This window comes from Lepidochelys kempii, chromosome 8, assembly GCF_965140265.1.
Source record: "Lepidochelys kempii isolate rLepKem1 chromosome 8, rLepKem1.hap2, whole genome shotgun sequence".
Taxonomy (NCBI): domain Eukaryota; kingdom Metazoa; phylum Chordata; order Testudines; family Cheloniidae; genus Lepidochelys; species Lepidochelys kempii.
This window is the reverse complement of record NC_133263.1, coordinates 21,114,089-21,136,182: the sequence shown is the minus strand read 5'-3', so window position 1 is coordinate 21,136,182 and position 22,094 is coordinate 21,114,089. Positions and strand designations below refer to the sequence as shown.

The window sequence follows — 22,094 nt, the reverse complement described above, 5'->3', positions numbered from 1 at the left end:
TGGATGTGAGCTGGGATATTAGCAGAGCCGCCAACCTAAATGATGTCATACTGGCTGCCTTGCAGACCCTGGTGGGAAGCTAAGAGCAGCTTGGAAGTGCCCTGGAGGAGGCTTAACGCTTTACTGGCTAGAAAGATGTATGCTGTGTTCTGATTTTGTTCAAGTTGGCTGGCACTGACCAGTGAAAGGTGCTCTCTGGTGGCTGGTGGGCTGGAACTGAGAGTTGTATGGGGAAAGCACTCTTTTCCTTGGTTGTGGGGAGAGACCTGCACAAAGGATTACCTAGGCTTTGGTCAACTTAGGTTTACAATCTGTATCCATTAAGACTTTTATCGCTGTCACAGATGCTGCATTCTAGGGCCACTCGGCGCTTTGTGGTATCACCAGAAGTGGTGCCCATAACACTCTACCCAATTCATTACAGTGTATAAAGTGAGGCGGGAAGGAGAAGTAGGTTAAATTTTGGGATGATCATCTGTGTCTTTTCTTAAAAAATGTGCTGGAGTGAAGTCCCATATCCAGAGAACAGGAAGATGATTCCTCACATGGCATCTCCTTTAATCTTGATTTGAAGACATCACCCTTAAGAATACTCAGCTCTTCTCGATCTCCTTTATGATCTCTTGGCTTTAGCTAGTCTTACATTGACAATCCAGTCTGAGATGCTGGATGAATTTTATTCCTAGATTGGATGCCATAGTATCCGGACACCCAAGCATATGTGATGGACAAAATAGTTAGGTGTTTCTCTTTCCCCTGGTCTTAGCTTCAGGTTCTAGTAGTGACACTGGATGCTGGTCAGATTGCATTCTGGAGAAATGGATGGCTCTGTGGTGAAAAATTTAAAAATGTAATGGATTATATTTTAATTCAGTTATACTTGAGCCATGTTCTTGCCAAAGCATCATCTAAAGTTTTATCGCTTCTGTTAACCTTGGTCTTCCAAAAGTTGTCCTCATCTTTTGTTGGGTGGGTTTTTGAATTTCTGGCAGCATAAATGTGAGCATATGTTGAAGGGGGTTGGGGAGGGAAAAGTGACCTTGCTTTTGGCCACGGTATTGCAAAGTTTGCAATACCAAGAGCTACGCTGGCACTTTGTCAGGAGCCCAAGGATCATCTTCTATTTTGTGTGAAATATATAAAGTACTAAATAACAAATCATCACCTAATTCTATTATTTGTCTGCCTTCAGCCACAGCAGATGAATCACAATTGCTTATTTTTGCATTCATTACCAATTAAAAACCCGTGGTTCATCACCAGCACTTTGAATAACCTACAATTATAGGAATTAATTACAGATTGCTTTATAGAACAGGAAGATAACTGACCTAAAACAAGTTAAAAGTAAACCAACCTCAAGGCATTCAGAGCCATTAGAGGAAATGCAGAGCGATCTCTGAACTTGCTGGGATCGTAAGAACTCAACAGGCTACAACTCTGTGCTGTGCCACGTATTCTGTACCAGTGCACATTCACAGAATTTATGTCCCCCCCCCCCACAGATTTATTTGCTTGCCTGCAGAGAAATGGCTTTCTGATGGGGAAGCAAAGGGAGGCCACAAGAGTGGTCATGCGACCCTCCCCAGGAGTATGTTTTGGGTGCCCAGGGCAGCCACCAGAGAGGTAAATCACTGTGGGGCAGGAGGCAAGATTGGGGAAGACCCAGCTGGTGGCTCCTACCCTGCGCTGGGCTCAGCTGCTAGTCCCGGCTGGTCTGGGGAGGACAGGACTTCCTTTTCCCTTGCACGGCATCCAGGGCTGGGTCAGACCCACCCCCAGATTTCTCTCCTGGCTGCAGAAAGCTCTGCAAGCTCTCTTCCCCCGCCCCACTTCCTGCACCCATTGCTCCTCAGCTGCAGGGAGAGGGATTCCTGTACAGGGAGCTGCCCAACCCCCATGCAACCAGACCCCCTCATACCCAGACCCTCCTGCCAAGCCTCACCCCCCACCAATGAGCCCCACTCTCCCTGCACCTGGATCCCCACCCTACTGAGCCCCAACCAGGTACATCTGGAGCCCCACTGAGCCCGCCACACCCAGTCCCCCCCCCATCCAGACTCTCCCTCCCCCCCCCCCCCCAATCTCTCAGCCCCAGCCATCTTCACCTGGAACCTCTTGCAGAGTCCCGTTACTGTTGCACCCAGAACCCCCCAACAAGCCCCTGTGCATATGTATTCCCCCACTGAGCTGCCCACACACAGATTGCCCCACACAGAAACCCTCCACATTAAGCCCCTCCACACTTGGATCCTGCCTTGCTGAGCCTGCCTGCCCACACAGAGGGGCAGGGCCCTCGGGTGTTTCTGGGGCAGGCCAGGTCCTTGCGCTGTGTCAGGGTTGGGTGCAGCCTCACCGCCGAGTCTGTGCCCGGTGCTGGGGAAGCTGCACAGTGATATCCCACGCTCCCCAGTGCTGTGCTTGAGCCTCCACATTTATTTGACAAATAAAATTTACAGTATTTTGCAGAATTTTAAAATATTGTGTGCAGAATTTTTATTTTTTTGGCACAGAATGCCCTCAGGAGTAACCATCTAGTGCACTAAGAATATTTCTTAATATAATTTTGGAACCCATGGGAGCGAGCTTACAGATCAGGAGACTTGGGCTAGTGAGGCTTGGGCTAGTGCACTAAAAATCGCTGTGTAAACAGCACTTTGAAGCTGTGGCTGGAGCTGGAGCTCAGGCTCCAAAGCCTAGGGAGGTGGGTGTAGACATATCCTTCTGACCATGGTTGGGATGCTTGTGGTGATGGTATAGCTACTAACTGTTGATCTGTCTGGTGGTGGTGTGATTTTGTTTTATTTTGTGTTTGATGTTTATGTGATGTTACAGAACTCTTGAAATCTTTTCAGTGACTAATGCCCATGTATGCTGCTACTAAATCATCTGGGTCACAATTATGAACTGAACATTTTGTTCTGTGTGATGTCTTTTTGGATAAATTATTCATTAAGCTCCATTGCAGGAAAGGACTTGACGCTCATGCTTAACTTTTGACTTCAGTGGGACTAAAGTGTGTGCTTAAGTCCTCTATTAATAGAGATGCTTTACTGCGTTGGGATCTACCAGTGGGACTCTGGAAGCTGCCCTAACTTTCAATATTGTAGGAATGGTGCAGATTGTTCTATTGATGTCACTCTTCTCTAATCCCCTTCTCTGTTCCCCACAGGTGTATATAATCAAAGTCACCTGGTCCAATGGTTCCACAGAAGTCATTTATCGACGGTACAGCAAGTTCTTTGACCTGCAGGTAAGAATCTTGACATCCCTTTATGTTTTTTTCGTTTTGAGGTTCCCATACAAGGACATATTGCTTATTCTGCATTTTTGTATTCCTTTTTTGCATTATACGAAGATTTATAATGTTTTAATTTAGGAGTCTGTGTCTTGGTTTTTTTTTTTGTTTTTTTTAATGTAATATTTACACAACCTTGAAAACCAAGCCTTTGGCTAGACTCTCTTGTAGCTGAACTGTGCAGAGTTGCTTATACACAGTTTTGTCAGTTCATGAAAGTGGCTAAGAAACAGACAGAGGGTTAGGGAGACACTCCTAATTTTATGACAGGTGCCCTGTAGCTTTTGCATGTACGAATATTGTCTTTCTACTGTTTCCCTCATTAGATGTCTGATGTACAGAGATGATAGCTGTTACCTACCAGAAGTCTATCTAATGTTGTTCAGTTTGGGGATATCATTCTTTCAGTGTCTAAACTGCAGTTTGCCCTCTCTGGCCTCTTGTTGCTATTTGGGGAGAGTTAAGGTCACTTGCTGAAATTTATCAGGAATCCAATCCTAAAGGGAGAACATTCTGAAGACTAAGGGTGCTTCTCAGAGCCTTTTCCGGACTCTGCATTGAGACAGCAATTAGTTCCAGCCCTGTTCAGGGTGAACGTTCACACTGGATGAATGGAATGCTCGTGTCTTTGCCTTCTCTACCGCCTTTACGTCCTTCATTGGCCAACTGTGGATGCTAAACACCATTCTTCATAATCTGTGGCTGTCTTCTTGTGACTTGAACTACGAGGTCCCTGTCTGTTTTTTTTGACTGATGCAATGTCTTCTCATAGAAATAGTTACCATATCCTAAATGGAGGTTTTTGGGGATGTGACTGAATTAACAGAGATTATAGATCGGCTCCAATGTGTTTGCATTCGAACTGGAAGGTGTGATTTCCAGCTTGGGTAGACATACCTGCACTAGCTCTGATTTAGTGCTTTACAAATAGCAGTGTAGCTTAGGCAGCATGAGCGACAGGGCAACTAACCCGTCCCATTGCCCATGCTGCCACAGCTACACAGCTATTTGTAACACTGAGTACATACCTAGACTTTCAGACAGGATTGTACTCGGGGCAGGTCGTCCGTCTGTCCTGTCGCCCCTGTTGCCACAGCTACACTGCTATTTTTAGCGTGCTAGCTCAGTCAGCATTGGAAATAGGCTTAGTCTGAACTTGGAGCAAGAAAATGATTCTTTCTTTCACAGTATAATAAACCGTGTGAAAGTGTTGAGAGCCCCCTTTGGAAGTGGAGGAGGGTTGAGATAAGAACAGCCATACTGGGTCAGACAAGTTGTCCGACTGTCCCAGTATCCTGTCTTCTGAAGCAAGGCCGGATTAACCAGTAGGCTAATAAGGCTAGCCTTAGGCCCTCCTATTTTTAGGCCCTACTGGTCGGGCAGGGGGCGTGGCCGGGACCGGATGAGCGGGAGCAAGCTTGCTCATGCAGCCTTGCTGGAGTGCTCCTGCCAGCAGGAAAGGCAAAGCAGCCCCCTCTGGCTTGGAAGGAGCTCAGCCGGCAGCCTGCTGCTACCAGTCCCTCCTGTCTGCATCTCCCCGTGCTGCAGGAACACACTGCAGGGTATCCGGTTAACACTGGTGACCGGACACTAAAAATAAGGTTAACACAGGAGCCAGTGCCAGCCGTGGGTGTAGTATGAGCAGGCATTGTCTCCCTACCCAGGACCCCCCACCCCCGATTTTTCTGGAGCTCTGCTTAGCTGTCAGGGAGGGAAGAAGCTCCCTCTGTCCCCATCCTTGGCTGAGGCTGGCAGGCAGCTCCAGGATGCTGCCTCCTGGGTCCTAGTGCCTGTCAGCTTCTATGCGTGCTGAATCCCATTTCTGGACAACTGATGAGTGCCTGTGTGTGGGGAGGGCAGGGCAAGGGGGTGGCGGTGGGAAGAGGCAGTACCAGAGTGGTAGGGTGGGAAGCTTGCACAGAAGCTGCGCACATTCTATCCTGCTCCAGCCAGAGCTATTGCCCCTCCCATGTATAAGGAACAAATTCCCACACATTTGTAGGAAAAACAAAACATCCCATTCTGGATACCAGTACTCTAACTTTTACAGTATCTTCCATCGAGGGGCTTCAGATTTATGATGCACTGTGTTCAATACTGTATTGAACTGTACTAAAAATCAAAGAAAGCCAATTTTTTTCTTTGGTGTATTTTTCTGTACTGGGATGCACTGGCAACCAAGTTCTTTCCTTATGCTCAGCCTAGTTCCTCAGGCCAACACATTTGTGCTTTTAAGGGGTTGCAAAAGCACTGGAGGAAGCTCAACACACAATGTTATAGGTTTCTCCATCCCCTCTCTCTCAAGGATTTTAAATCCACTTCTCAGCAGGCTGTGATAGAAAGACTGAAAGAATAGGCTAAATGTACGTTCTGTACATTTGCTGGTTCTCTAACAGTTCAATCCATCATAAAAGTACCTCACATTTGATTTATTTTGAGTTTTATTCCAAAACCTTAAAGCTAAATAAACCTAAAGTTCATCCTCATTTTCTGCCCCAGCTCAAACTAACTTCGTTCCCAAGTGGAAAATGTTGGGTGAGCATGGAATGTGAGTGATTTGAGAAGGGAATGAGAACACAGGCCAGTTCCTGCTGATAGTTACACCCGTGTAGCCTTATCAACTTCAGGGGGAACAGATTATTGCACAAGAATAGATTTTTTGTGCTTCTGCTTTTTCACACTTGATATAAGCAGAATCTCATTCACTGTCCTCCCCTAAACTCTGAGCACTTAAGGGAAAAAAATAAGCAAGGTCTGCTTGATTTACCCATGCAAACGAAACAGGAAGCTCTCCCTTCATTCTACACCAGCCTTAAACACCAGACCTGATGTAACAAGGGTGTCACTACAGCAGCCTTGGTTGGACTGTTCTTTTGAAAGAACCTTAATGGTTCTTTTAAGATGCTGATTTTCAATGAAGTCTTTTTTTTCACTGGGGGCAGAGAACTCAACAGGGAATAGCTCTGTTTTTTCAAGTCCTAGTCACTCAAAAGCTGAAAGGCTTTAGATTAAGTTTGTTTAATGTTTGTACAGTGATTTTGAAGAGCTAACATATACAGAAGTGCTAAATATTATGACTGGGCAACCGTCTGAAGATCTGTGTCATTTCTAGCTGTTACCTTTTTCTTACAGAAAGCTTAAAACAAACAAATGCAAACTGTAGGGGGCTGGTGCACACAGAACACATACTTAAAAAAACCCCATGTCAGAGCTGCTGATCACACATTCTAGAATAGATAATACTTAGCCCTGCCATGAGTGCAGGGGACCAGCCTAGATGACCTCTCGAAGTCCCTTCCAGTCCTATTATTCTATTCTAATTGTGGAAGAGCTTGGTGACAGAATGGCCTGATGTGATGAATCATTGGTGATTAACTACACAAACTGGGTATCATCCCACAAATAATGTTTGGGTTCAATTTGAAAACAGTAATTCATTTTTCTCAGCCAGTGCAAAACTGGGAGGCAGCTTTCAGAGCAAGACAGCCTAAAATACAATGCCACTCAATGTAATTTTCCCACTACTACTTCCTCTACTTCAGTGGATTTTACACAATAAAAGCTGGCTGCCTCCAAGACTGCAGTTAGAGTGAGATATGGACTCTACACCACATACCCTAGCTTGGGAAAAACACCTGCAGGGCTTGGCTTTGAACTGTGCCATGTGGAGAGCTGAGGGTAGAAGCACAAGGTTGACAGAGGTGAGCAGGATGGGGAATGTTGCAGTGTTCATCCACATACAGATGAGTATTCCACTATCTAGGAGGAAGGAGGCCTAAGAGAAGGACCACATAGCATCAGTATCTGTTTGAAGAATGGAGTGTCATGAGAGTAGAATAAACTTGTTAATTTTACATAAATAATATGTATGTATTGTGACAGGGTCAGGCCAGATGTCTACAGAAGAGTGACAGAAGGCAGATATACTAGCCCCAGGTTAAGTAGGGCCCATTTCCCTGGGTAAGGTAATAGGGAAGCTTCCAGAACAATCAGGAACTTTCTGGAAACAATTAAGGCAGACAGGCTGATTAGAACACCTGCAGGCCAATCAAGAAGCTGCTAGAATCAATTAAGGCAGGCTAATCAGGGTACCTGGGTTTAAAAAGGAGCTCACTTCAGTTTGTGGCGTGTGTTCAAGGAGCTGGGAGCAAGAGGCACAAGAAGCTGAGAGTGAGAAGGCATACTACGGGAAGACTGAAGTACAAGCATTATCAGACATCAGGAGGAAGGTCCTGTGGTGAGGATAAAGAAGGTCTTGGGAGGAGGCCATGGGGAAGTAGCCCAGGGAGTTGTAGCTGTCACGCAGCTGTTACAGGGGCCACTGTAGACAGCTGCACTCCACAGGGCCCTGGGCTGGCACCCGTAGTAGAGGGCAGGCCTGGGTTCCTCCATCCCCCTCCCACCCCCCCCAACTCCCTACTTGATACTGGAGGAGTTGACCTGGATTGTGGGTTTCACCAGAGGGGAAGGTCTCTGGCCTGTTCCCCAATCCACTAGGTGAATCAGCAGAGATTGCGGGGATTGTTGTTCGTTCTTTTTCCCCATGCTGGACAGTGATGAGGTTAACTGAGTGAATGGCAGATTTGAGCCACGAAAGTGGCCAAACTGAGGGATGCTGTGGACCTCTGAGGCGAGCAAATCCGGCAATAAGCTCAGGACCCACCAAGGCAGAGGAGGAACTTTGTCACAGTATAGAAATGTTTGATGACTTCATAATTTTTTTTTACAATATGTAATTCATACTTGGGACCTTCCCTCCCATTAGCCTTAGGCCCCTCATAACCGTAATCTGGCCCTGTTCCAAAGTGGCCAACGCCAGGTACTTCAGAGGGAATGAACAGAACAGGTAATCATCAAGTGATCCATCCCCTGTCATCCACTCCCAGATTCTGGCAGTCAGAGGCTTGGGAAATCCAGAACATGCAATAGCATCCCTGACCATCTTGGCCAACAGCCACTGATGAACTTATCTAATTATTTTCTGAACCCTGTTTATAGTTTTGGCCTTCACAACATCCCATGGCAATGAGTTCCATAGGTTAACTGTGCATTGTGTAAAGAACTACTTCCTTTGTTTTTAAACCTGCTGCCTATTAATTTCTTTGGGTCAAGAAAGTGAAGGAGTAAATAACACTTTCTTATTTGCTTTCTCCACACCAGTCACGATTTTATAGACCTCTAACATATCCCCTCTTAGTCATTGCTTGTCCAAGCTAAGAAGAACCAGTCTGTTTAATCTCTCCTTGTACAGAAGCTGTTCAATGCCCTTAGTCATTTTTGTTTCCCTTCTCTGTACCTTTTCCAATTATATATCTTTTTGAGATGGGGTGACTAGAATTGCATACAGTATTCAAGGTGTGGGCATACCATGGATTTATATAGTGGCATTATGATATTTTCTGATTTATTTTCTATTTTTGTAAAGGTTCCTAACATTCTGTTAGCTTTTTTGATTGCCGTTGCACATTGAGTGGATGTTTTCAGAGAACTATCCACAGAGACTCCCAAGATCTTTCTTGACAGCTAATTTAGACCCCATCATTTTGTATGTATAGCTGGGATTATGTTTTACAATATTAATTACTTTGCATTTATCAACATTGAATTTCATCTGCCATTGAGTTGCCAAGTCACCCAGGTAGTGAGATACCTTCACCTCTGCTTTGGACTTAACTGTCTTGAGTAATTTTGTATGATCTTCAAATTTTGCCACCTCAATGTTTTACCTTTTTTCCAGATCCTTTATGAATATGTTGAATAGCGCTGGTCCCAGTACAGATCCTTGGAGGACATCACTATTTACCTCTCTCCATTCTGAAAACTGACCATTTATTCCCAACCTTTATTTCCTGTCTTTTAAATCAGTTATTGATCCACGTGAGGACCGTACCTCTTATCCCATGACTGCTTACTTTGCTTAAGAGCCTTTAGTGAGGGACCTTGTCAAAGGCTTTCTGGACATCTAAGTGTACTATATCTACTTGATCACCCTTGTTCACATGTTTGTTGACCCTCAAAGAATTCTAATAGATTGGTGAGGCATGATCTCCCTTTACAAAGACCATGTTGACTCTTCCCCAGCAAAACATATTCATCTAGATGTTTGACAATTCTGTTCTTTAGTTTCAAACAATTTGCCTGGTACTGAAGTTAGGCTTACGGCCTGTAATTGCTGGGATCGTCACTGGAGCCTTTTTAAAAAATGGGCATCACATTAGCTATCCTCCAATCATTTGGTGCAGAAGCTGATTTAAATGGGTTGCATACCACAGTTAGTAGTTCTAAAAGAACTCGAATATGAAATTGCAGAACTCTTGGGTGAATCCATCTGGTCCTGGTGGTTTATTACTGTTTAATTTATCAATTTTGTTCCAAAACCTCCTCTACTGACACCTCAGTCTGTTTTATGTATAACTTTGTTTTAGGACCTATCCTCCACATCCAATCTCTTCCTATGCATCTAAGATTTCAACAGGTGGGTCACTCTGTTAATCTGTAATGCTCCTTGGGTGCTTTTGTTGAAACACCTTCTCAATCAGTCATTCTGGGGATGCTATAGCCTCAAGATGGGTAGATGTCACAGGACATGTTCCTTTAAATAGTCTATCCTGTGTGGATGGGGACAAGGATTGGGTTCCCTAAAGCTTCCTGAAAAAGTGTTCAGATTCCATCCTTAGGATAGTGTGACACTTCATTCATATTCCTAGATTCCTGAGCCTCCTTCCACCCCAAGTGCTACTGCTGTGATATCCCTAGGATATTCCTGTGCCACACTTATCATACAGCTAGGTTATTGCTGGAATGCTTCCAAGAAAATCTCCTCTCAGCTCGGGCACTAGAGCCAAGGATAGTCCTTAATCTACCTCTCCATCTCACACTCCCACCTTTTCTGGTGCCCCCACGGTAAAGCCAATTGTAAATTATTCTTACTCCTGAAGGGCAAGAGCAGCTGAGGAGATCAATATGCTGAGGCTGGGCTTTGTCCCATAATTCCTCCCCCTCTGTGCCCAAGTCTGTAAAATGGATTCTGATGCTTGGAATTTATTATTTTGAGGGAGGGTGGGAACCAGGGTGTGTGCATGGATTACATTGTTGCTCCTCTTTGCCTCGTTTTGCTCTGAAGGAGATCAGGTCTGAACTTCTGCTCAAAGAGTTATGGGAAGAGGCTTCACTTTTGTGTTCCTTAGAGCTGGGTTATACATAGACTATGGTTTGAGAACTGTCTGTGCCCAGCACGCTGCTGCAGCATCTCTGGTGCTACCAAATTCTTCAGAACTGGCTCTTGATAGTCTGGCCTATTGTGTACAGTAGCCATACAAGCTGTCTGGGAGGCAGTGTGCTCTAGTGCATTCAACACACAGAGTTGGGAGCCAGGAAATCCCGAGTTCTGAAACCAGTTTTGCCACTTAACCTCTCTTTCAGCTGCCTCTTATGTATAATGTGTCTAATGAAGGTCCCCACCCGATAGACTGTGAAGGCAGTAGTGCAAGGGAAACTAGAATTAATTAGCTCACTTGGCCAGCACTGTTGAAGCATAAAGTCCATGCAAGTGGTGAGTTAACAACCAAACACCACATGGTGGTGGTGTTTTTTGCAATGTGAATGAGTCTACCTCTGATCCCTTGAGTAATTTCTCCTCCAGCATTGATTGCTGTGGGGAAGTGGTATAGGTGGCCTCTCCTCATGGTGGATTAACACTGCCATTGCGCTCCACGCCTGGAGGGTGTTTGGTTGCTGCAGACTTTGCAATTATATCACACTGTGTGTGGGGTGGGAAGCCAGGAGAAAAAGAAGTGGAGGGGGTGGGAAATGGCAGCTAGAGTAGAATGGGTTACAGGAAACCTACCAAAGCCCTTAATTCTGGGCAAGCAAGAAAGTGTTTTTTGGGTTTTGTTTTGTTTTTCCCCAAGTGGAGATGAGCCAAGAGGTCTGGCTGAGCTTTGAGTCAAAACACAAACTGAGCTGCTGGAGCCGGCTCTGTGCAGATGAGACTTGGTGGGATAACTCACATGACTGGAGTACTGTCATGGATGGTTATAAACTGTTCAGGAAGGACAGGCAGGGCAGAAAAGGTGGGGGAATAGCACTGTATGTAAGGGAGCAGTATGACTGCTTAGAGCTCCGGTATGAAACTGCAGAAAAACCTGAGTGTCTCTGGATTAAGTTTAGAAGCGTGAGCAACAAGGGTGATGTAGTGGTGGGAGTCTGCTATAGACCACCGGACCAGGGGGATGAGGTGGATGAGGCTTTCTTCCGGCACCTCGCAGAAGCTACTAGATCACACGCCCTGGTTCTCATTGGCGACTTTAATCTTCCTGATATTTGCTGGGAGAGCACTACAGCGGTGCATAGACAGTCCAGGAAGTTTTTGGAAAATGTAGGGGACAATTTCCTGGTGCAAGTGCTAGAGGAGCCGACTACGGGGGGAGCTTTTCTTGACCTGCTGCTCACAAACCGGGAAGAATTAGTGGGGGAAGCAAAAGTGGATGGGAATCTGGGAGGCAGTGACCATGAGTTGGTTGAGTTCAGGATCCTGACACAGGGAAGAAAGGTAAGCAGCAGAATACGGACCCTGGACTTCAGGAAAGCAGACTTCGACTTCCTCAGGGAACTGATGGGTAGGATCCCGTGGGGGAATAACATGAAGGGGAAAGGAGTCCAGGAGAGCTGGCTGTATTTCAAGGAATCCCTATTGAGGTTACAGGGACAAACCATCCCGATGTGTCGAAAAAATAGTAAATATGGCAGGTGACCAGCTTGGCTTAACGGTGAAATCCTTGCGGATCTTAAACATAAAAAAGAAGCTTACAAGAAGTGGAAGATTGGACAAATGACCAGGGATGAGTATAAAAATGTTGCTCGGGCATGTAGGAATGAAATCAGGAGGGCCAAATCACACCTGGAGCTGCAGCTAGCGAGAGATGTTAAGAGTAACAAGAAGGGTTTCTTCAGGTATGTTGGCAACAAGAAGAAAGCCAAGGAAAGTGTGGGCCCCTTACTGAATGAGGGAGGCAACCTAGTGACAGAGGATGTGGAAAAAGCTAATGTACTCAATGCTTTTTTTGCCTCTGTCTTCACGAACAAGGTCAGCTCCCAGACTGCTGCGCTGGGCATCACAGTATGGGGAGTAGGTGGCCAGCCCTCTGTGGAGAAAGAGGTGGTTAGGGACTATTTAGAAAAGCTGGATATGCACAAGTCCATGGGTCCGGACGCGTTGCATCCGAGAGTGCTAAAGGAATTGGCGGCTGTGATTGCAGAGCCTTCGGCCATTATCTTTGAAAACTCATGGCGACCGGGGGAAGTCCCGGATGACTGGAAAAAGGCTAATTTAGTGCTAATCGTTAACAACGGGAAGAAGGAGAATGACTGGCCTGTAGTTCCCAGGAGTCTCACCTCAGTCCCCGGAAAAATCATGGAGCAGGTCCTCAAGGAATCAATCCTGAAGCACTTACTTGAGAGGAAAGTGATCAGGAACAGTCAGCATGGATTCACCAAGGGAAGGTCATGCCTGACTAATCGCCTTCTATGATGAGATTACTGGTTCTGTGGATGAAGGGAAAGCAGTGGATGTATTGTTTCTTGACTTCAGCAAAGCTTTTGACATGGTCTCCCACAGTATTCTTGTCAGCAAGTTAAAGAAGTATGGGCTGGATGAATGCACTATAAGGTGGGTAGAAAGTTGGCTAGATTGTCGGGCTCAACGGGTAGTGATCAATGGCTCCATGTCTAGTTGGCAGCCGGTATCAAGTGGAGTGCTCCAAGGGTCAGTCCTGGGGCCGGTTTTGTTCAATATCTTCATAAATGATCTGGAGGATGGTGTGGATTGCACTCTCAGCAGATTTGCGGATGATACTAAACTGGGAGGAGTGGTAGATACGCTGGAGGGCAGGGATAGGATACAGAGGGACCTAGACAAATCGGAGGATTGGGCCAAAAGAAATCTGATGAGGTTCAACAAGGATAAGTGCAGGGTCCTGCACTTAGGACGGAAGAACCCAATGCACCGCTACAGACTAGGGACCGAATGGCTAGGCAGCAGTTATGCGGAAAAGGACCTAGGGATGACAGTGGACGAGAAGCTGGATATGAGTCAACAGTGTGCCCTTGTTGCCAAGAAGCCCAATGACATTTTGGGATGTATAAGAAGGGGCATAGCCAGCAGATCGAGGGACGTGATCATTCCCCTCTATTCGACATTGCTGAGGCCTCATCTGGAGTACTGTGTCCAGTTTTGGGCCCCCCACTACAAGAAGGATGTGGATAAATTGGAGAGAGTCCAGCGAAGGGCAACAAAAACTATTAGGGGTCTGGAACACATGACTTATGAGGAGAGGCTGAGGGAACTGGGATTGTTTAGTCTGCAGAAGAGAAGAATGAGGGGGGATTTGATAGCTGCTTTCAACCACCTGAGAGGTGGTTCCAAAGAGGATGGTTCTAGACTATTTTCAGTGGTAGAAGAGGACAGGACAAGGAATAACGGTCTCAAGTTGCAGTGAGGGAGGTTTAGGTTGGATATTAGGAAAACTTCTTCACTAGAAGGGTGGTGAAACACTGGAATGCGTTACCTAGGGAGGTGGTAGAATCTCCTTCCTTAGAAGTTTTTAAGGTCAGGCTTGACAAAGCCCTGACTGGGATGATTTAATTGGGGATTGGTCCTGCTTTGAGCAGGGGGTTGGACTAGATGACCTCCTGAGGTCCCTTCCAACCCTGATATTCTATGATTCTAAGAAGAGAAGACCTCTAAAGTGATCTGTGCAGCTGTAATGACTGCCATAAGGCTCACTGGCTTAGCCCCTCCTCGGCTTGTGCATGGAAGCAGAGCAGAGCTAAGTAGTCCCAGCCCCTGCTGACTTGCTCGAGTGCAGTCTAGGGAAGTTCAGCTGTTCTCATGGATCAGTGCCCTAGAATTAAGGACCTCCACCTAAATCACTAGGGATTATCAACATTAGCCAAATCAAAGCCAAATGCATTCATAAACTCGTTATAGTGCATGTGCCTAGTGGGGCCCAGTCTGGAGGGAAATCCAAATGGCTAAGCAAGCTCAGAATGGCTAGCTTGCTTCAACTCTGCGTGAAAGCTCTTCCACTTTTCATGAGGAGGTGCCAAGGTCATTTGCGCATTTAAGGGTAGCATGTTTACCTTTTGTGAGACAGCTGCTGCTGCTGCTCGGATCAAAGGCTTTGTGTTCTTGAGTCGGACTAAGGTACCTTATTCAGAGCCATTATCCTGCAGATGGACAGCAACTGGCTATATCCATCTGAAAGGGAGTGAGAATTGGGATCTCCAGGCATTGAGGGCAACAGAGATGGCACAAAGATTAAAATCCATGAGAAGGCGAGTGGGAGGAAATGGAAGTAACAATCATTTTAACAAAGAGGAGTCCTTGTGGCCCTTTGGAGACCAAAAAATTTATTTGGGCATAAGCTTTCGTGGGCTATAACCCACTTCATCAGATGCATGGAGTGAAAAATACAGTAAGCTGGTATAAATATACAGCACATGCAAAGATGGGAGTTGCCTTTCCAAGTGGGAGGTCAGTGCTAACAAGGCCAATTCAATTAGGGTGGATGTGGCCCATTCCCAACAGTTGACAAGAAGGGGTGAGTATCAACAGAGGGAAAATTACTTTTTGTAGTGACCCAGCCACTCCCAGGGAGCAGGACCCAGTTGGCACAACAATGGACTGCTGCAGGGGGACCTTATAGGTCTTGTGCTCAGCTCCCTACTCCCCAGTACCCCCATTTCATGGCATTCCCAGCAGAATTAAACAGGTCCTGCAAATGCACAGCCGCTGGTGTAGGCAGGGGTTAAACTGTGGGATGCTGTTTGCGTAACCAAAGAGATATGAAAGTAAATAAACAGGGAACAGCTGTTAGCTCCTGCGCACTGTTTCCTGCCTCAATCACTTCCTTCATTTCACCCTCTCGTCTTTCACTGATGCTCGAAGACCCGGCTCCCTGCCAAACCCAAGCAGATGTGGCCATCTCCTCAACGCAGGAGTGGGCATGGGGAGAAGCACAGTGTCTTTAGAGTTCTCACTGGGCAATCTGTCACTGCCACCCACCTTCTTTCCCTTTTCTTATTTGTAAATTGGATGTGAAGTAATGGTGGTGAAGGGTCATGAGTCTTCCCCTGCATTGGGATCGCAACTAGAACTGTGTGACCTCTTCCGGCTCAGCCCCCCCAATCCGGGGTGAAGAACAGTGCAGTTACAAAAGTATGGGGTGGGGATAAAAGCTGGCCTTTTGGGAAGGGGGTGGGGAAACTAAAACTGCCTTCCCCACTCACAAATAACTCCTTTTTACTTCTGCTGAATGAAGTGTGGTTTTCATTCCTTCCCTACTACCATACACCCTTCCTGGTGTTCTTATGTTAAATCCATGGTGTTGTGGAAATTGGCTTTAAAGGAGCGGATTGGAAGACACTCTGCTAACACTGTGAAAGACACTGGTTTACATTTTCTAAGTGGGCCTAAAGTTTCCTGATCCATCCCATAGTAAGAGCTGTGTACGTTGTTTTGTAACTTTTTTTCCAAATGTTTGGGCAGAAATTTTGTTTGCTGGTTGTCTAGGACAGTTTGAATTTTTTTGATAAAATTTAAGCAAAATAGTTCAGCCATTTCTGAGAATGAGGCCAGGGAAAAATGTTTTTGTCCATACTAAAAAAACTGGCAACCTTTTCTTCCGTCTCTTCCCCCCCGCCCCAATTCTTTGAGCAGCGATTTTAAATTTGGGCAGTGGCCTTGCAGTCAGGGGTGTTCCTTTTGCCATCCCCATGAAAATCAACCCAGATGTTGGCCAAGTGATAAAGTCTTTGGAAAAAACCACAGTTTAGGAAATGTTTCAGAGTAACAGCCGTGTTAGTCTGTTAGTCTTCGCAAAAAGAAAAGGAGTACTTGTGGCACCTTAGAGACTAACCAATTTATTTGAGCATGAGCTTTCGTGAGCTACAGCATGTTGCATCGGATGCAACATGCTGTAGCTCACGAAAGCTCATGCTCAAATAAATTGGTTAGTCTCTAAGGTGCCACAAGTACTCCTTTTCAGTTTAGGAAATGTGGACAATTGGAAAGAGTCCAGAGGAGAGCAACAAAAATGATAAAAGGTTGAATAAAAACCTGACCTATGAGGAAAGATTTAAAAAACTGGGCATATTTAGTCTTGAGAGAAAAAGTGGGGACCTGATAAGTCTTCAGATATGTTAAGGATTGTTGTAAAGAGGATGGTGATCAATTGTTGTCCTACCTTCAGTGAAGATGGAGAAGACATAATGGGCTTTGTCTGCTACAAGATATTAGGAAACCCTTTCTAACTCTAAGGGTAGTTAAGCACTGGAATAGGCTTTCAAGGGAGGTTGTGGAATGGTCTAGGTTTACTTGGTCTTGCCTTAGCGCAGGGGACTGGACTTGATGACTTCTCAAGATCCCTTTCAGCCCTCCATTTCTTTGATTCCTCAGAGATTGCATCCATGCTGGGCTTGCTCTAGCCCAGGGCCAAACAAGACTTTTTTTTTTTCCTGCAGTGGCAACTCTGGGCTACTGCAAGTCCAGGAACCTGAACTGAGAGCCAAGCAGCTGTCTTTCCTGTTCTTTCAATGATGACCCTTCTGATGCCCAGGCAACGTGGAGGAAGCTGTATGATTTGAATACAGAGCAGACAAGGACCGGATTGGGGCTTGGGGAGGGGGGGAAGAGGGAGGGTGTGAAGAAGGGAGGAGAGACAGCGGTGACAAGGGGAAGGAGTGTGGAAGGAGAACTGGTACTACTGGCTGAGCAAAGGGTGAGGGACTGAGATTGGACCAAGAGCCTGGGGAGGGAAATTTGTTCCTCAAAGCTGATGGGGAATATGGGTGGGGTGTAGCAATTGGAGGCCAGTGTTGCGGGAGAGACAGATCAGATAAGGAGGTTGGGGGGAATGAGAAATGTGAGGAGTGGAGAGTGGGACAAGGAGTCAGAGATAGGAAAGAGACAGGACTGGGATGAGGACAGGTTGGAGCAGATGGGTCTGAGCACATCCCCTCTGGAGCATGGCATGGAACCCAAGGTTCCTGAGTCTCACCATTCCTCTGCTGTCTGCAGGTATCTGTGAAACCCACTTGTAAATATGTGTCTCAGAGCCCGCTTGTGCTGATCTACACAGAGCATAGCAATATGCTACTGCTATCAGTTATTCCATTTGTGCAAGTCCCGAGGTCTTTGTGACGAATGTAAAAGTTCAGAATAAGCTGATGTGTGAATGAGGCCTTTAGTGAACATTTTAGTCTGTTCTCTGCTCCCATCCCAACACCACCCACTTCCTCGTTCCTATAAACAAATTTCCACTGCGGTTGCTTTAGCAGCATGAATTGTTGAGAAACACTCAATTTTATTTTCCCACCCATGAGTACAACATATCCTGTTCTCTTTTCCTCCCTTTCAGTAGCATGCACGGTAGCAAGGCAGATGATGCTTTGGAGGAGGATGATTGTGATATATCCTTGGGTTACTGACAACTTTAAGGATTGGTGGTTATGTTTGGGTCTCTCCCTCTCTTGAAAAACACAACAGGATGACATGAAAGCTTCCTAAAGAATCTGGGGAGGCAGAGGTCTCTTGAACTTCTAGTGATCTTATGTGAATTCCTCATGTAGACTGGTTTTCAAAGCCTCCTTTCAGGAGAGCGCTGAAGTGTTGTGGTGAGTAGGGACGCTTTCCTGAATCGGGGCCCAGATGCCCAGGAGTAATTAGGTGGGTATCCGCTCTGAAACTAGAAGGTTCCTGTCACAGGGTAGCGGGATGCTTTCAGGAGAAATGGTGCCTCAGTCCCTGTGTGCCAGCCCGCACGCTGTCTGCTAGGTCCCAGGACAAGTCCTTGCTGGTTATATGGGTAGAACACTCAGTGTAGGGGGTTTTGTTGTTGTTTTTTTTTTTTTTTCCCAGCTTTTCTTATCTGCTGCTTCTTTAGACACTTAGACCAGTGATCCACATCTATCATGTATCTATCTAATTAAAACTTAGAATTCCCCCCAGTCTCAAATCTGCCTGTTTTGGCCAGAGGAATGGTTTTGTTAGAATAGGATTGAGGTTCCTATTGTAGCACTTGATGCACCAGATGTGAGCTATGGGGGGCAGAGGGACTCTGTTCCCAGGAAATACAGGCAACAACACAGATGCTTGTAATGGTGCCCGTGGTATTTGGGACACTAATCAAGGTTGGCAGACATGGTGGAAACTTTAACGGGCATGAAGAATGATAACCAGATACCTAAATGGTTGTCTTTTGTATACCAAGGCAGAAGGGTTTATATCTAAATGTGCCCAGGAGGTGTTCCTCCAGCACTGCGTTCTGGAGGAGCTCCAGCCCCCGCCCCTCCCTTTTTTTTTTCTTTCCAGTTATTACAACATTTTCATTAAATGTTGAATTACGGAGGACCCAAGGAAAACTTAAAAGATCCTTTTTAAAGAACCCTATTGAAACTGCTGCCTCATAAATCCTGTAGGAGGCAAGTTCACTGGTTTGAAATAGATATTGGTTTGCGTCTTGTTTCCAAGAAAACCAAGCAACTTTCCCCCTTTTATTATGGATTCATGAGCACAGCCAGGGGTCACAGAGCTTTCATTGTTTTAGTGTAGTTTTATTCCGTATAGGGCCTCCCTTCCACCATGAATGGGTGGGATAGCAGGTCAATGTCCTGGCATCCTAGCAGTAAAGTAGCAGAATTTTTTTCCAGCATGCAGTTAAACCCCAGGGGCAGGTTATCCCATAACTTCCTGCTGCAGGGCTCTTGATACTTCAGAGGAAGCAACTCTTATTTGTCACTGCCAGAGACAGAATACAGCACAAGATAGACCTTGGGTCTGATCCAATACATTGGCTCGTATGTATTAAGATCCAGTTCAGAGGGCAAGGGAAGGAAAAGAGTTGTAGTCCAGATTGCGTGCTTGTTGTACAATTAAGTTGGGGGGGGGGGGCAAGGGTGGATAAAATTAGAGGATTTAGGCAAATTTTAAAAAAAATCTTTTTGGCTCTAATACTCACTCCCCTTTGTCTGCTTCAAGTGTTTTTCCTGGTTTGCCATGTGTCCGTACACTTCAATCTTTTTTTAAGCTCCTAACTGGAAACTTGCAAAGCTGACCCACCTGGAGCTATTTCAGCTTGGAGCAAGTATGAATCTGTTGGCTGGCAGGCTGCAATATTTTAAAAAAGAGGTGGTTGAAGTGATGGCTACGCTTATGAAAGAGTCGGCCAATGGCAGTGGGCCTGCACAAGTCCTCTGTATGGAAAGGCCAGATCAGCCCTCCCAAGAGGACTCTTCAGCTGCATGTAAACACATCAAGGAAAAAAAAATATTACATCTCTGAATGTTCATCTGCAGCATTTCAATGAAAGGCTACATTAAAAGTGGCCCAGAGACGCTCACTGGCACGGGAGGAGAGTTCTCCTTGTCATCCCCTCACATTTGTTGGATTCTTGAAACAGTAAAATGAGACTCCTATTCGGGTGCCAGAAGTTCAAGGCACTAACTGGAGGGAATGATACAGTGGGCAGTGCCCTTCCCCTCCCCATTCCCCTGTGGCTGTGCTACTTCTCCCTCTCCATTCAATAATACTCCCGGCACCATTTGTTTGGGAATCTCCTAGTACTTTACAAAGGTGGAGTAAATATTATCCCCATTTTCCAGCTGTAGAAACTGAGGAGCATGGGTGTGAAGGGTTGTGTCCAAAGTCGAACAAGTCTCAATCAATCAGAAGAAGAACCCAATTCTTCTCACTCGTGATTTCCTGCTCTAACCACTAGAGCATGCCACCGCCACAACTGTTAGAACAGGTGGGGCATGGTGGTGGCAGTTTATGCTGGGCTTTGGCTGAGCATTCTTAGATGCTTTGCGTCAGTAGGTCTATCTTGGGGGTGGGACGGAGGGAAATACATGTCTTCTTCTCACATCTTGAAACTGCTAATAGACTCTTTCAGTAGCATAGTTTGGAAGGAGGAAAATTAATTTTATTTCACCAGTTCATTTTCCCACCCACCCCTCCCCCGGGTTTATTGACAGTCTGCAATTTAGTTGAATTCGAGTCAGAGTATTGCCATGTGTGCAGTGTATGGCCTAACCCCCCCCCCCCCCCCCAAGAATAAATCAGCAGGATATATATCCTGTGAGGTGGCACAGAAGCCAACCAATGATACGGCCTGAAGCAAGAGAATCCCAACTACATCATACAGTAAAATCCTGTTACCAAAATACAAGTGAGTCAGCCCCCTTCCTCTTCCTCCTTCTGTGTCTGTGGGTCTCTTGCAAATTCGCAGGCTCAAGCCTTTATATCCAGCAGCATGAAATGGTGAACTTCCCAAATTTAAATAGAACATGATGCATTAAATAAGGTCCATATCTGTCTCCATAAAAGAAACCATTCCTATATATTTTTTTTAACTGCAGATCAAAGATCCTTATCAGTTTTTTTTTCTTCTTTCTACTCTATCCCTCCACAAAATGCTCCTAGTCCACTGTATTTCAGTCTAGTTAAAAGCTGGCTGTCTATTTTTTCTCTCCAAATGTCTCCATTTATAGCTTTCCAGCACTGGCAGTTCAGAGAGAGCGCGTTCTATCAATGTGTTAGCGCCAAGGCAGGTCAGCTGAGTTATAATTGGCTCTGTCTGGCATTCTGACTAGCTGCTGCATTCTCTACCTGCAGCCAAGTGGTGCTCTGAGTGGTGTGAGAATAATGCCTACCTCTGGGAAATATCAGAGAGATTCCTTCTGGAAATAAAGAAGCCCCCGTGAGCAGTATGTGTAGGGGGCAAATAGAGCAACGCTAGAGGGAAATGGCTTTGGGGAAAGCAATGTTTGATCCATGCAGTTGAATGATCACAAGCAGCCATTCACACAACCTTCAATTTCTGCCTCTCTCAATTGATCACCAGCTCCTCCTTAGACACACCTGGGAGCTGTACATGTGTGTGCAATCTAATATCTGAGTGAGTGGCTCTGGCATCCTTTGTGGGCTCTGTCTTGCCTCAGTGTGGCCAATGCTATGCTCCCTCTCCCTTTAATATATGTTATTGGGAGTTGGTACTTTAACTATAATGTGGAGCAAGGCTGGTTTCTGGGACCACATTCCATTCATTCAACAGTCTGAGTCTCCTTTCAACCTCCTCTGTGAAAATCTGGTAGATCAATAGCAGGAGCTGGTTGGTGGGGGTGTCGCTATGTTTTGTTTTCTAGCCCTGTGGGTAACATGGTACAAGTTTCAGAGTAGCAGCCGTGTTAGTCTGTATTCGCAAAAAGAAAAGGAGGACTTGTGGCACCTTAGAGACTAACCAGTTTATTTGAGCATAAGCTTTCGTGAGTTACAGCTCACTTCATCGCAGTGAGCTGTAGCTCACAAAAGCTTATGCTCAAATAAATTAGTTAGTCTCTACGGTGCTACAAGTCCTCCTTTTCACAGTATAAGTTAAACGTCATTCAGTGGATGTGAAGCTGAGAGGAGCTTGTGTTGGTGAAACGTACATAGGGAGGAGGCTGGAAGATGGGGTAGCTCACAACAATAATTTTGGCTCTCCTCTGAGACGGAGCTAAGCTCTTTTGCTGGGGAGTGGTGTATTTTTTTCATGTGTCTCATAGCAGCAATTTAGAGGATGAGCTAATGTCCTTCCAGCCCACAGCCACTTTAGTAAAGAAGCTCTAGACGTTCAGCCATGCCATTAGTAGGTGAGTCCGAACAGGATAAGCTGGAGTGCACAAACTTGTTTAGTGACCCCTCTCACCTGCTTCATGCTTACGTGGCTCAGATCTTGAGGTTCTGAGCCAATGCCCTGGT

General features: G+C 45.8%; 1 protein-coding gene across 2 annotated transcripts in view; it reads left to right on the top strand.

The window, feature by feature from the left end:
- SH3PXD2B (SH3 and PX domains 2B) overlaps positions 1–22,094 on the top strand; it is a 119,646-nt gene that overhangs the window by 17,319 nt on the left and 80,233 nt on the right. For both annotated transcript variants that reach the window (XM_073355810.1, XM_073355809.1), the window contains exon 2: positions 3,173–3,253. In XM_073355810.1, the coding sequence (XP_073211911.1) occupies positions 3,173–3,253 (81 nt within the window). The remainder of the gene's footprint in view (positions 1–3,172; positions 3,254–22,094) is intronic.